The 16,248-nt window shown below is 40.6% G+C and overlaps 1 protein-coding gene across 1 annotated transcript in view; it reads left to right on the top strand.

The window, feature by feature from the left end:
• The window catches only part of cracd (capping protein inhibiting regulator of actin dynamics), a 79,341-nt gene that overhangs the window by 23,352 nt on the left and 39,741 nt on the right, over nucleotides 1-16,248 (top strand). The window contains exons 2-4 of the mRNA XM_072251827.1: nucleotides 810-939; nucleotides 9,799-9,960; nucleotides 11,969-12,160. Of these exons, the coding sequence (XP_072107928.1) occupies nucleotides 9,859-9,960; nucleotides 11,969-12,160 (294 nt within the window). The 5' untranslated portion in view covers nucleotides 810-939; nucleotides 9,799-9,858. The remainder of the gene's footprint in view (nucleotides 1-809; nucleotides 940-9,798; nucleotides 9,961-11,968; nucleotides 12,161-16,248) is intronic.

Genomic DNA, 16,248 nt, shown 5'->3' with positions numbered 1-16,248 from the left:
CCTACTCTCACCTAGTCCCACCGACCTGCACTCAGCCCATAACCCTCCATTCATTTCCTGTCCATATAGCTATCCAATTTAACTTTAAATGACAACATCGAACCTGCCTCAACCACTTCTGCTAGAAGCTCGTTCTACACAGCTACCACTCTCTGAGTAAAGAAGTCCCCCCTCATGTTACCCCTAAACTTTTGCTCTTTAACTCTCAACTCATGTCCTCTTGTTTGAATCTTCCCCACTCTCAATGGAAAAAGCCTATCCACGTCAACTCTATCTATCCCCCTCATAATTTTAAATACTGTACCTCTATCAAGTCCCCACTCAACCTTCTACGCTCCAAAGAATAAAGACCTAACTTGTTCAACCTTTCTTTGTAACTTAGGAGATGAAACCCAGGCAATATTTTAGTAAATCTCCTCTACTCCCTCAATTTTATTGACATCTTTCCTGTAATTCGGTGACCAATTATAGGAAATTGAGGAAAATTTTGAGATCAAAAATCTCAACCCTGGGTCCAGTCCTATCCTTCTCCATAATTATATTGAAACTAATGATATTGTAATGGTATTATGATCATAATAATGATCACCTACCTGACCACAGTTGTCAGAAAGCCTGAAGAAAACTGAGGACAAATAAAATTGGATAAAAACTTACGAGAATTCAAAGGAAGTGAAATATAGAATCTTAACCTTAAAGATGAAAATAATGGATCCGAATTGCACATTTTGAAAATTAATACATATTAAGCAGGGTAATAATGTGTATTGTAAGCAAGGTAATAACGTACATTTCTGAAATGTTGACAGGTCTGTCAGCATAGGAACCAGGACATTATCCCATGACAGTATATTTATCCCAGGGGGTTCATCATCCAATCAAACAACAGCACAAGTGACATCTCAGCAAGGCATCCCAGGAAAAGTTCGAACCCTTCAGGTGAGATGTGTTGTAATGACAGGGCAATACCTAAGATATACATTGACTGTTAGCTTCCGTTTGGATCATTTGTACCAAATCTTTTACGTTATTCTATTTGTGAGTGCAATGGTTGTTTCAAACCAGTTTCAGTTTGGAATGGACTGGTTCTTGTTCATAAAATCCCTCACTTTAGTGGAGTGAAATAATCCTATAATTTGGGCATTTACTGCCAGACTGGAGATTGTTACCTGCAAGGTTCAGTCCAGCATAGTGGCCCAAAGGGCCTGTACTGGGCTGAACTGTTCTATGTTCTAATCCAAGACAGGCTGATTGCTTTTACAAACAGTACATATACTGGCACATTTTCTCCTGTCACTAGTTTGACACTGATTACAAGGATATCGGCACACAGAGACAAGTGGAGTAGCAAGTTACTAACTCTCAGAGATCCACAGAAGAGCGATGGCATGAAAGGTTTTTTAATGCGGCAGCTGTAAAAATTTTTGTGCAGGTTCAGCATAGTTTCTGAGTGCGTGGCCGCATCACGGGGAAAGTCATTTTGTTTGCTTACATTGACTTTGAACCAAAGCTGAAGAACAGCACACATAGCAGATAATACTGCAGACTCCAATATTTTCAGAAAAACACGTGCTCTAAGCATTTTAACTGCTGCACAGTATTTTGCTAACTATTGCTTATTTAAATCATGCCCTCATGTACACACTCTTAATTCAACTGTAAGATTGGGCAAGGGATGACTTTCAACTGACTGCTGTGATGTTCCATAATATTCGCCACAAAATTAATTTAAATGTGAAGAAAATATAAAGATGGTACCCTTAACAGTACTTATACACTGAGAGGCCACTTTATTAGGTACACCTGTACAGCTGCTTGTTTACACAAATATCTAATCAGCTGATCATGTGGCAGCAATTGAATGCATAAAAGCATGCAGAACTGGTCAAGAGGTTCAGTTGTTGTTCAAACCAAATGTCAGAATGGGGAAGAAATGTGATCTAGTTGACTTTGACTGTGGAATGATTGTTGGTGTCACTCAAGATGGTTTGAGTATCTCAGAAAGTGGTGATCTCTTAGGATTTTCACGCACATCTAGAGTTTACAGAGAATGGTGTGAAAAACAAAACCATCCAGAGAGCAGCAGTTCTGTGGGTGAAAATATCTGTTAATGAGAGAATTCAGAGGAGAATGGCCAGACTGGTTCAAGCTGACGGAAAGTTGGTTGTAACTCAACTCACCATGTGTTACAACAGTGGTGTGCAGAAAAACATTTCTGAATGCACAACACGTTGAACATTGAAGTGGATGAGCTGCATCAGCGGAAGATCACAAACATACACTCTGTGACCACGGACCACTTCAACATTAAGTAGTCAAGTATTTTCAGTAGCTCACAATGAAATTCACAAGCAGCAAATGATTTCACATCCCGTAAGGATTCGATTAACCTCGCTTGCTTTAAGGTCAGACGTTTCATTCTGGCCTGTTGGATGTTTGACTGCTTTTCTGTTGTAAGAGTGGCTGTCACTGGGCTTTGCCTACTGTGGAGTTCCTGGTAGGCTGTCAAACACACTAAATGATGTAAATATTTCAGAATGTGCAGATGTCATGAGTACCATCTCAACCCAGGGAAGAATGTAAACTGATCCTTAGCAGTAGGTTCCTGTTCTAGTACTACAGGTTTTGTGTCTACATTATGTATTCATTCAAGTAAAATGTTGTTAGACATTGCTAAAAGCAACTTACACATCATATATTCAAAGGTGTCCAAATCTTCAAATATAGTAAGTGTAATCCCAAGATCTAGCAGTAATGAGTATGTTTGATAGGAACTGCACACCTTGCCTTCCAGATGCACACTTGCTGTGCTTCCTTTTACTCTGCAAAGTGAGGGACAGCCAGAATCTTGAGAGGCCATCTCGCCTCTTCGAGCTTTTGTTTCTTATATTCTCCAATATGTCCAAGAGCGCAATGAAAGCACCAAATCCCATAGTGCAGCTGCTTTACTTGGACTGCGGTGTGATGGTATAGTAAAAGAAACGTCATATCCAATTCTCCTGTTTCTGCAAAAAGCACAGTGAAATTAATTTACACAGAGAACACAGGAGGAGGTAATGGAAGTAGATATGATGGCAACATTTAAGAAGCAATGAACAGGAATTAGAGGGAGGCATACGAGACTGCAGATGCTGCAATCTGGAGCAGAAAATGAGCAGCTGGATAAATTCAGCGGGTCAGGCCACACCTATGGAGGGAAATGGGACAGTCTGTGTTTCTGATTGAGAGCCTTCATCTGGACTGAAAGAGTGGAATGGTGAATATAAAGAGGTGAGGGGGAAGAGTGAGGCAAAGCTGGCAAGTGATAGGTGAATGCTGGTGAGGTGGTGTTGGCTGGCAGATGGAGTAATGTGGAAGGGGAAATAGAGGGATACAGGGCATATGCTGGCAAATGGAATTAGTCTGATTAATATCAAGGGTAAAGTCCTCCCCCCCACCCCAGTGAGCACATCTACATGAAATGCAATTGCAGGAAAACAGCATTCATCATCAGGGTCCCCCTCCATCCAGGTAATTCTCTCTTCTTGCTGCTGTCATCAGGAAGAAGACACGGGAGCTTCAGGACTCACACCACTAGGTTAAGGAATAGTTATTACCCCTCAGCCATTTGGCTTTTGAACCAGAGAGGATAACCACTCAACTTCACTTGCCCCATCATTAAATATTCCCACAACCAATGGACTCACTTTCAAGGACTTTTCAAAGTCAAGTAATTTAATTTTCATTCAAATCATACACGGATGCAACTGAACAAGGCATCATTCCTCTGGGGTCGAGGTGTAAAAACATACATGTACATTCAGAAGTAATGAGAGATTTAAAAAAGAACATAGTCACTCAGGAAAACACATTTTTCATCCAAGACCCTGAGCGGCAAGTCCCACAAATTGATGGTTCCCTGCACTCCAACCTGTAGTTCCAGCGATCCAACACTGGGGGGCAGCTCCGACAGGAGAGTCCACCCCCAAGCAAGCATGGATGCCACGCTACAACACCTCCATTGTCTTTCTTCACCTGGTCTGCAGCAGCTGTCAAGCCCACGGCTTGAGGCATAGTCCTCGCTATAACAGAGGTGACTCTGCTGCCACACCTCCTGTCTCACCACCAAACAAGGGAAACAGGCTTGAAGCAATCAATGTCCAACAGGATCTTGTCATCGCGAAAGAAACATCCAAGACAGTCGCTCGGAGTTTCTCTGCACACTGCCTTCGTGCTCCAATTCCAGTGCCTTTAGTAGCATGGCCTGCATCCAGGTCAGCTGCTTCGAACCCAATCCGGCTCCTCCTGCGGCCCGACGCTCCCATCATGTTCTTGATATTTATTGATTATTTGTTTATGTGTTTATTATTTATTTATTATTTCTTTCATTTTGTATTTACACAGTTTGTTGTCTTTTGCACACAGGTTGAATGCCCCAGCTGGTGCGGTCTTTCATTTATTATGTTATGTAGTTTTGTTCTACAGTTTTATTGAATATACCAGTAAGAAAATGAATCTGAGGGTTGTATATGGTGACATATATAGTATGCACTTTGATAACAAATTTACATTAAACTTTTTAACTTTAATATTATAGTCAGTGCAGAGGATGTTTTGAGCTGTTCTGTTCAATATCTTACCTTTCCAGTATTATTTAAATGAAAAATTTAGGAGTTTAAAAAGGCCTTTTGAAGTCTGTTATTACAACATCTAACCCAGATTACAATATTTTTAAATGCTTAGGATCTCTATAAGCATTGTGTTTAAATCTTAAGGATCTATCTCTAAGTGGGTTTTTGCTCTCAGTGCCTCTGTTGTTTAAACCTGCAGGATCTCTGTTCCCATAATTGATAATCTTCTGGGGTTCAGCTCTTCTCATTAAACTCTACAGGCATCTATTTTTGTTGTGCTTAAATTCCTGTGGCCTCTGTTTCTGTTGCATTTAAACACTGGTCCTCTGTTTCCACAATTTAAATTCTCAGAGCTGCTTCTCCCAGAATTCTGGTATTTTATTTTTCATTTACTGTCCTTACGGATGTCCAACATCTGCAATATTTTACTTCTATATATATGTGGTAATATGTTCCCAGTTTTCTGAGGTCTTTAACAGAAACCTCAGCAGCTTTGGAGAAGGTTAGAACCTCACAGCATGAAACTATGGAAAGCAGTTAATCAGATCCAGTAACAGTAAGAGTATTTTGGGTACCTTCAATACCTTTTGCATCAAAGGGGAAACGTCTGTTCTGTAAACCAATCTGTCAGTGGAACTGTTTATCTTTTCTGCTATTAATAAACACGCTACATAATTTATGTTCCGATGGAATTTTAATTTCAAGCTGTCTGAGATACAAGAGACCTTCTCAGATAATTCAGTGTGGGTTGCTGTTCAATTCTCTTTCACTAGGTGTGGGTTACAGTCAAGGCTGCAACAGATGATTAGGGAGAAAAACATCACTTGTGGAGAGGCTTATTGCCACAGAACATAAATGTCAAGTAATTTCAGAGGAAAAACAGTAGATAAGAGACTCAAAGGTATGAATCTGATGACGACAATGGAGCTGAGTTTGTTGGCTTCTTGCTTGGTTATTCTACAGGAAAATTGTCAAAAGAAAGTTGTTTGAATTTTCTGTTGTGTACCTCTGTACTGCTATTGTTAACTCTAATTTCATTGTACTTGAGGCAGAATTATTATCTATTTTTCACGTCACTTAAACCTTACTCTAAGGCATCTTTGAGCCTATCTTATTGAATATTACTCTGGCACAAGTACATTCATTCCCTTTACCTTTTTCAAGTGAGTAGGCTTTCAACTTTCTGTCCAGCTATGATATCAGAATTTTTTTTAATATTCACTCATAATGAAAATACCAGTATTTGTTTTTGATCCTTAATTGTTTTTGAGAAGATGGTGGTGAACGGCTTCTTGAATCAGTGCATTCTGTGTAATAAAGGTACACGTACAGTGTTCCAAGGTCTTGACCAAGCAATGATGAAGGAATATTGATATATTTCCAGCTAGGTAACTTCAAGGAGAACCTGCAAGTTATGATGTTCTCTTGCAGCTTCTGCCTTTCCTTTATGGTAATAGAGGTCACAGGTTAGGGAGGTGCTGTTAAGGTAGCCTTAATAAGTAACTGTGGTGTATTTTGTAGATGGTACACAATGTGATCAGGGTGGAGGGTACAAACCTTAGGATGGAATATGGGTGAAAGCCGCGGGGGCTACGTTGCCCTGGTTGCTGTCACAATTCACAAGCAATTTTGGAACTGCGCTCTTTGGCAAATGGAGATTGTTCCCTTGCACTGCTGCCTTGTACCTTGTAGATGCCTTGTGAAAACAAAAGGTAAGTCATTCCTTGTCAATTGCCTAGAACTTGATCACAGTATTAATATTCCCGATCCAGTTACATTCTGGTCAGCTGATGGTGTGAAGTCGAGAGGTGGAAGTGGCAGGAAGTGATTTGGCTCCCTCTTGTTTCAAGTGGTACAGATGTTACTTACTGCTTTATGTGTCCATGTCTTGAACCGTCAGGACATAGAGCACCTGAGAACTGATTTAGGAAATAATGTAGTATTCAACAAACGTATCAACTTCTGACCTTGTAAAGGAGGAAAGATCAAAATGGCCTTGAAGCAGTTAACTATGTTTGAGCCTTGGCCTGAGGAATACTTACAACAGTAGGGGGATTCAGATGAAAAACAACCACACGTACCCTCTCGCATTGGGTATGACAGGCTTCAGTTATACTGGTGCACAAGAAAAACGTGGTGACCTGCTTCAATGGCTATTGCCCAGAAGCACTTACATCCACAGTGATGAGGTATTTTGAGAGGTTGGTGATGAAACACATCAGCTCCTGCCTGAGAGGTGACTTGGATCTGCTCCAATTTGCCTGCGGAGCAACAGGTCCACAGCATATGATATCTCATTGGTTCCTCAGTCAACCCTGGAACATCTGGACACCAGAGGTGCATACTTCAGGATGTTCTTTATCAACTACAGCTCAGCATTGAATACCATCATCTCCTGAAAACTAATCAATAGGCTCCAAGACCTTGGCCTCAGTACTTCCTTGTGCCATAGGTTCCTGGACTCCCTCGCAGACTCCAGTCAGTTCAGATTGGCAACAACATCTCCTCCACAATCTCCATCAGCACAGGTGCACCACAAGGCTGTGTGCTTAGCCCCCAGCTCTACTCCCTTTACACTTATGGCTGTGTGGCTAAGCACAGCTCTAATGCCATATTCGTTTGCTGATGACATCACTATTGCAGGCCAAATCAAAAGAGGTGATGAATCAATATATAGGAGTGAGATTGAAAATCTGGCTGAATGGTATCATAACAACAACCTCTTAATCAAAGTCAGCAAGACCAAGGAACTGAATATAGACTTCAGCAGAAGGAAGCCAGAGGTCCATGAGCCAGTCCTCATTGGAGGATCAGAGGTGAAGAGGGTCAGCAACTGTAAATTCCTTGGTGTTTTTATTTTGGAGAACCTGTCTGGGCCCAGCATGTAAGTGTAATTACGAAGAAAGCACTGCAGTCCCTCCACTTCCTTAGGGGTTTGTGAAGATTCGGCAGGACATCTAAAACTTTGACAAACTTCTATAGATGTATAGTGTATCACAGCCTGGTATAGAAACACCAATGCCCTTGAAAGGAAAATCCTACAAGAAGTAGTGGATATGGCCCAGTCCATCAGGGGTAAAGCCCTCTCCACCATTGAGCACGTCTACATGAAACATTGTTACAGGAAAGCAGTGTCAATCTTCAGTGGCCCCACCATCCAAGGCATGCTCTCTTCTCAACGAAGAAGGTCCAGAGCTTTAGGACCCGCACCACCACGTTCAGAAACAGTTATTTCCCCTCAACCATCAGGCTCTTGAACCAAAGGGAATAACTTCACTCAACTTCACTTGCACCATCATTGAAAATTTCCCACAACCAATGGCCTCACTTTCAAGGACTCCTCATATCATATTCTCAATATTTATTGCTTGTTTATTTTTTTTCTTTTGTATTTTCACAGTTTGTTGCCTTCTGCACTCTGGTTGAACACCCTAGTTGGCCAGTCTTTCATTGATTCTGTTATGGTTATTATTCTACGGATTTTTTGAGTATGGCCGGAAGAAAATGAATCTCAGGTTGTATATGGTGACATATAAGTATTTTGATAATAAAATTTACTTTGAACAATAAGAAACTCCATGATGCCAGAGTCACATGCCTTCTTGATGTCACCTCACTTCTGGATGTCATCCTTTTTTTATATTTCAATCAAGGTTCCTTGAAAACATTGTCAATGATCCTGCCATCATGTTTCAGTGATTTGAGTGTTGACTGACATGAGTAGTAATTAGCTGGACTAGATCTATCCTGTTTTTTGATGACAGAAAATAAAGTGAATCCCTTATTTTTTTTGTCATATACTTGTGTTTTTGCTCTGCTGCAATTGATAGATACTAGCTCTGTAGCACACGTTACCAGCACTACTGCAAAGATGTAGTCATAACTTTCGTCTTTTCCATTTAACATCTACTCACTTACTTGTTGATACCAGATGGAGGGAGTAATTAAATGAGGACAGGATTCAGCAATAGTGTCAACTTCAGGAGAAGCGGTGTCACTGCTTTCAACAATCAGTTACTTTCCGCCCTCTTCTCCAGTTCACTTTGTATTTTCCTTTGTAAGCTGTTTAGTTTGTGCCTTCTTCCTAAACCTTGTTCCCTTTATTCTTTTTCAAGTTTGTTCTTCAGTACTATTTGGTCTGCCCTCATTTTTTTTTATTCTGTACATTTTCCTGGACACTACTGAATGCCCTTTCTGATGCTTCACATTACTATTTTCCGGTAGTGCTCACTTTATTTTCCCAAGGTATGCTCTCTGCTTGTCAGTCATGCTTTCTCAACTCTGTTATTTAGTCTATGATGTTCATTTATCTTGCTCAGATATATTGTATAGTGAACAAGCCTATCAAAAGAGAAGGATAATGTATTCAATATTTATATATGCTATGCTATTCTTTTTGTTTTAACTACTCATAATATATATTTTTCAATAATGATCTTTCCCATTTGTGGAAAAATATACCAAGCACGATTGAATTTTTTACATTTTTATTTATTCATTTATGGGATGTGGGCATCACCAGCTCAGGCAGTGTTTATTGCCCATCCCTGGTTGCCCTTGAGAAGGGGTGATGAACTGCCATCTTGAACCGCTGCAGTCCCTGGGGGGTAGGTACACCCATAGTGCTGTTGGGGAGGAATTCCATGATTTTGATGAAGCGACAATGAAGGAACAGTGATAAGTTTCCAAGTCAGGATGGTGAGTGACTTGGAGGGGGATTTCCAAGTGATGGTGTTCCCAGGTATCTGTTGTTCTTGTCCTTCTAGATGGTAGTTGGCAGATAGTCTGGAAGGTGCTGCCTTGATTCTGTGTATCCTACCTTGGGTAGAAAAAAATACAATCTTTTAAATTATTTGTGTTGTATATATGGCACAATAAATTACCATATCATCTTCCCAATGGGCAGAATTGCTTTTAACACGTTGTCTGCATTCCATTGAATACTTGTTCCCTTCAGTGTTAGATGGGATCAATGAAACTATTAATATTTTCACAGAAGAGGATGGTAAAATTAAATGCACTTCAATGCGTCTTTGTGAATAAAACTTGGACATGGAACTAAAGCAAGATAATGAATACATGTGGTGTTTGAGTCTTGCTTTGGCATGTTGTTAGTAGTTATAATTTGACAGTAAAGAATTTCCAAACATGAAAAAAAACTCATTTTACATGTTGTGCCAAATTTTAGCACCAGCCGGAAAGAAACATTAAATTTAGTCAACCACTACAGACTCTTACTGTGAAGAAAATGGACAATACCAGAGCCAATGCAGAAGTTGATGGGTCTTCCAGAAGTGCATTAGAAGAATGCATCCAGCAAGAAATCCAATTACCAGGTTTGGGATTCAGGGTAAGTGTTCATTTTTCTCCAGCTCAGCAGATCATCAAGTACTTTGTGTAAAGTCATGAATCATATTTTCAGAAATAAGGCTGCCCATGTTTTCCCCTTGTCATCCAAATGATTATTTTCGTGGTCCTAGGTATATTTTCATAACAATGGATCTGATAATGTATTCATGAATATTGCTCACAAAATAGATGCACTTGTAATATTCTCCTTACTGGAGGCTTCCCATTAATTTAATCACAATGTTAATGTTTCTAAAAGCGGAAACATCCACACAAAAAAAACACTAGCAGCTTTGAAGAGATTCTGAATTTGTGCCCTTCAAGTTTGAATGGGAAGTTTCTCAGTAAGAAATAGCTAATGACCTCTCTAATAGTTAACAACTAACACTGTAAAATGAATGCATGGGTTTGGAGCCTTTTCATGAAAATGAATGACACCAGCACATGTGGGGGCAAAAGGTGTAGGTTGACATTGCGGGTTGAAACCCAGCGTGAGGGCTGAGGGAGCAGAAAGGGAATGGAGGGAGTTGGGATGATCGCTGGAACCATACGGAGAGGGTAAGACGGGCAGATGTAATCAGATGGGGAAGGAGTGGAGGTATAGTGGTTAGTAGGTGGTAGTGGGGAAGGAGGTGATGTGGGGAGAGGGTGGGAATGGGGTGGAGAACAAAGGGCGAAGAAAACTAGTTGGGCAGGTGAGTGTGTGTGGGAAGGAAATACAAAGGGTGTGGGTTACCTGAAATTAGGAAATTTGTTATTTTTGCCATTGGGTTGTAAGCTATACAAACAAAAATATTGATATTTCATTCTTCCAACTTGAGTTTTATCCTCTCAGTAGCAATGGCAAGGGATGATAACTGAAAGGTACATGTGAGAGTAAGTAGAAGAATTAAAATGCCATACAACAAAAAGTGCAAAATGGTCACTGTGGATAGAGTGTTACTGCTTGGTAAATTAGTCGCCTAGTAGACGAGGTGTAGACATCTTTACCATCGGTTATACATTTACTGCATTACCTGCAGTAGTTTACCTAGGTCATTGAAATAGGACAGAACAGGGTAAAAATAGATTTCAAGGTGTAACAAACAGACGATAAACAAGCAAGGATTTAGTTAGAAAGAAACTAACTCCTTGATGATCAGTTTCTGGATTAGAAAAATGAGAAATAATACATAACTGTGACTTTGACACAAATACTGGATGCATTATCTATAAATGTTATGCTAATTATCTTTGAAAAATTTATCACATTATATCTGGCTTGCATTCAGTGTTTTCTATCTGCATAGATGAATGATGAGGTGAAAATAAATTACTATATTATTTTAGATATTAAATTAATTTTTTACTAACATTTATTTCAAACATTTTTCTTATACTGTTTATTATTAGCAATTCCCACTGAAATTTGAATATTTTCCCTTGTTTTCCATCTTTATCTTTCATATATTCACTTCTATTGATAATGTATTAATCTATCCTTCCATTTAATTTTCCCTTCTCCAGTCTCATGATCTGTCGAAAAGGTTAGGCCCAAGGTGAGGAGAGAAAGGCAGTGAAGCTGAAGAACATGTTACAATGTTCACTATGACTAGGAAGTGGTTAACCTATTTGTTTGTATCTTCTAAGCTGAAAAAATGAATGATAAAATAAACAGTTAGTATAAAATTGATATAATTTTGTTCTGTCTGTAAATTCTGTTGTGTTCTGTTGTAGATACAATATAGATTGTTTTTCTAGATTGTACTGCACAAATATTTAAGTGTAAAAAATGAGGGCTGGAAATGCTTGTGAAGGGAGAAGTAACAAATATTTTAGTTCTAAAACTTAATTAGATATATTCTGATGATTACTATATTAGTTTCCAGTTTCCCTGCATCAGAGATAATTTAGTTTTAATCCTAACTTAAAGTTAAGTAAATCTCTAAAACAGTAGAGATAATTATTTGCACTTTTGATAAATTTACAAATCTCATTATTTAAAACCAGAGGTACCTTCTATTTTATAGGTTCCAACAGCTCGATCGTCAAGGCCCACCAGCACCCCACCTTCTGCAAGGTCTGGCGGAACCATTGAATCGATTAACCTTGATGCAGTCCCACAGTCACTGAGCCGCCTCAACAACTCTGCAGCTAGGCACAAAATTTCTGTCAAGCCACGGAATCAAAGAGTCTCGAAGAAACGTGGGAGACTGGCACGGGTAACTGTATATTTTGAGAAAGTGATATACATTATTGTTTTTGAAAATCAGCATTGTTTACAGTAAACAAATAAATTGTAAGTATTGTTATTATACTGGAGGAAAATCATCAATTTAGTTAGATGATAATTTGCTTATCATACAATTAAAATGTTTAAAATGATTTTTAAAAAATTGTTGAAATGACTATACAATTAATCATTAAACTGATAAATTATTTTATATTATTAAATGACAATGGAAATCTTAAAAGCATGTTGAAGCATACCAAATACACATTTACCAGAATCCATTCATCTTAGCTTGCCTGTGCTAGCATTGTTTTACCTAATTTCTTAAGTTGATAGAAGGAGCACCTATTGATGATCAGTACTTTTCTTCATCTTAGAGGGTGATGAAGTGTTATGTACATAAAACTATGTCATTAGCTACATATAGACCAGATGAGATAAGAATGAAAAATGCCATAAAGGACATTAGTTTTGAACACAGAACATAGAATAGTACAGCACAGTACAGGCCCTTCGGACCACAATGTTGTGCCGACCCTCAAACCCTGCCTCCCATATAACCCCCCACCTTAAGTTCCTCCATATACCTGTCTAGTAGTCTCTTAAACTTCACAAGTGTATCTGCCTCCACCACTGACTCAGGCAGTGCCTTCCACAGACCAACCACTCTCTGAGTAAAAAACCTTCTTCTGATATCCCCCTTGAACTTCCCACACCTTACCTTAAAGCCATGTCCTCTTGTATTGTGCAGTGGTGCCCTGGGGAAGAGGCACTGGCTATCCACTCTATCTATTCCTCTTATTATCTTGTACACCTCTATCATGTCTCCTCTCATCCTCCTTCTCTCCAGAGAGTAAAGCCCTAGATCCCTTAATCTCTGATCATAATGCATACTCTCTAAATCAGCCAGCATCCTGGTAAATCTCCTCTGTACCCTTTCCAATGCTTCCACATCCTTCCTATAGTGAGGCGACCAGAACTGGACACAGTACTCCAAGTGTGGCCTAACCAGAGTTTTATAGAGCTGCATCATTACATCGCGACTCTTAAACTCTATCCCTCAACTTATGAAAGCTAACACCCCATAAGCTTTCCTAACTACCCTATCCACCTGTGAGGCAGCTTTCAGGGATCTGTGGACATGTACCCCCAGATCCCTCTGCTCCTCCACACTACCAAATATCCTGCCATTTACTTTGTACTCTGCCTTGGAGTTTGTCCTTCCAAAGTGTACCACCTCACACGTCTCCAGGTTGAACTCCATCTGCCACTTCTCAGCCCACTTCTGCATCCTATCAATGTCTCTCTGCAATCTCCGACAATCCTCTACACTATCTACAACACCACCAACCTTTGTGTCATCTGCAAACTTGCCAACCCACCCTTCTACCCCCACATCGAGGTCGTTAATAAAAATCACGAAAAGTAGAGTTCCCAGAAGAGATCCTTGTGGGACACCACTAGTCACAATCCTCCAATCTGAATGTACTCCCTCCACTACAACCCTCTGCCTTCTGCAGGCAAGCCAATTCTGAATCCACCTGGCCAAACTTACCTGGATCCCATGACATCTAACTTTCGGAATAAGCCTACCGTGTGGAACCTTGTCAAATGCCTTACTAAAATCCATATAGATCACATCCACTACACCACCCTCATCTATATGCCTGGTCACCTCCTCAAAGAACTCTATCAGGCTTGTCAGACACGATCTGCCCTTCACAAAGCCATGCTGACTGTCCCTGATCAGACCATGATTCTCTAAATGCCCACAGATCCTATCTCTAAGAATCTTTTCCAACAGCTTTCCCACCACGGACATAAGGCTCACTGGTCTATAATTACCCGGACTATCCCTACTACCTTTTTTCAACAAGGGGACAACATTCACCTCCCTCCAATCCTTCGGTACCATTCCCGTGGACAACGAGGGCATAAAGATCCTAGCCAGAGGCTCAGCAATCTCTTCCCTCGCCTTGTGGAGCAGCCTAGGGAATATTCCATCAGGCCCCGGGGACTTCTCCGTCCTAATGTATTTTAACAACTCCAACACCTCCTCTCCCTTAATAACAACATGTTCTAGAACATCAACCTCACTCATATTGTCCTCACCATCGTCAAGTTCCCTCTCATTGGTGAATACCGAAGAGAAGTATTCATTGAGGACCTCGCTCACTTCCACAGCCTCCAGGCACATCTTCCCACCTTTATCTCTAATCGATCCTACCTTCACTCCTGTCATCCTTTTTTCCTTCACATAATTGAAGAATGCCTTGGGGCTTTCCTTTACCCTACTCGCCAAGGCCTTCTCATGCCCCCTTCTTGCTCTTCTCAGCCCCTTAAGCTCCTTTCTTGCTTCCCTGTATTCCTCAATAGACCCATCTGATCTTTGCTTCCTAAACCTTATGTATGCTGCCTTCTTCCTCCTGACTAGATTTTCCACCTCACTTGTCACCCATATTTCCTTCACCCTACCATTCTTTATCTTCCTCACCGGGACAAATTTATCCTTAAACATCCTGCAAGAGATCTCTAAACATCGACCACATGTCCATAGTACATTTCCCTGCAAAAAACATCATCCCAATTCACACCTGCAAGTTCCAGCCTTATAGCCTCATAATTTGTCCTTCCCCAATTAAAAATTTTCCTGTCCTCCCTGATCCTATCCTTTTCCATGATAATGCTAAAGACCAGGGAGTGGTGGTCACTGTCCCCCAGATGCTCATCCACTGAGAGACCTGTGACCTGACCCGGTTCATTACCTAGTACTAGATCTAGTATGGCATTCCCCCTAATCGGCCTGTCCACATACTGTGACAGGAATCCGTCCTGGACACACTTAGCAAACTCTGCCCCATCTAAACCCTTGGAACTAATCAGGTGCCAATCAATATTAGGGAAGTTAAAGTCACTCATGATAACAACCCTGTTATTTTTGCACCTTTCCAAAATCTGCCTCCCAATCTGCTCCTCTGTATCTCTGCTGCTACCAGGGGGCCTATAGAATACCCTCAATAGAGTAACTGCTCCCTTCCTGTTCCTGACTTCCACCCATACTGACTCAAAAGAGGATCCTGCTATATTACCCACCCTTTCTGTAGCTGTAATAGTATCCCTGACCAGTAATGCCACCCCTCCTCCCCTTTCTCCCCCCTATCTATCCCTTTTAAAGCACTGAAATCCAGGAATATTGAGAATCCATTCCTGTCCTGGTGCCAGCCAAGTCTCTGTAATGGCCACTACATCATAATTCCATTTATGTATCCAAGCTCTCAGTTCATCACCTTTGTTCCTGATGCTTCTTGCATTGAGGTACACACATTTCAGCCCTTCTACCTTACTACCTTTACACCATTTATTCTGCTTTTCTTTCCTCAAAGCCTCTCTATATGTTAGATCTGGCTTTACTCCATGCACTTCTTTCACTGCTCTATCGCTCCGGGTCCCATCCCCCTCGCAAATTAGTTTAAACCCTCCCGAACCATGCTAGCAAACCTACCTGCAAGGATATTGCTCCCCTCGAGTTCAGGTGCAACCCGTCCAATCTGTACAGGTCCCACCTTCCCCAGAAGAGATCCCAATGATCCAAAAATCTAAAACCCTGCTCCCTGCACCAACTCCTCAGCCACGCATTCAACTGCCATCTCTTCCAATTCTTACCATCACTGTCACGTAGCACTGGCAGCAATCCTGAGAACGCCACCCTTGAGGTCCTGTTCTTCAGCCTTCTGCCTAGTTCCCGAAACTCACACTTCAGAACCTCATACCCCTTCCTGCCTATGTCGTTGGTACCAACATGTATCACGACTTCTGGTTGCTTTCCCTCTCGTACCAGAATGTACAATCTTCCAATCACATTACAGTCACCATGAAGGATATTATCATTTTCATTTCTGATTCATTAAACTAACTAAATTTTAAAATTCTTGGTTATCATGGCAGCATTCAAATACATACCTCTGGATTATCGCCTCAAGTGAATTATTATTAATCCAGGCTTTTAAGACTATGCCACAATGCCCTGTATTCCAAAATAATCCAAAAGAGATCCAACTTCCTTCTTCACCCCATAAC

The sequence above is a fragment of the Mobula birostris genome, chromosome 3, assembly GCF_030028105.1.
Source record: "Mobula birostris isolate sMobBir1 chromosome 3, sMobBir1.hap1, whole genome shotgun sequence".
Lineage (NCBI taxonomy): Eukaryota > Metazoa > Chordata > Chondrichthyes > Myliobatiformes > Myliobatidae > Mobula > Mobula birostris.
Note: the sequence above shows the minus strand (reverse complement) of the source record. Positions and strands in the feature narration are given on the sequence as shown.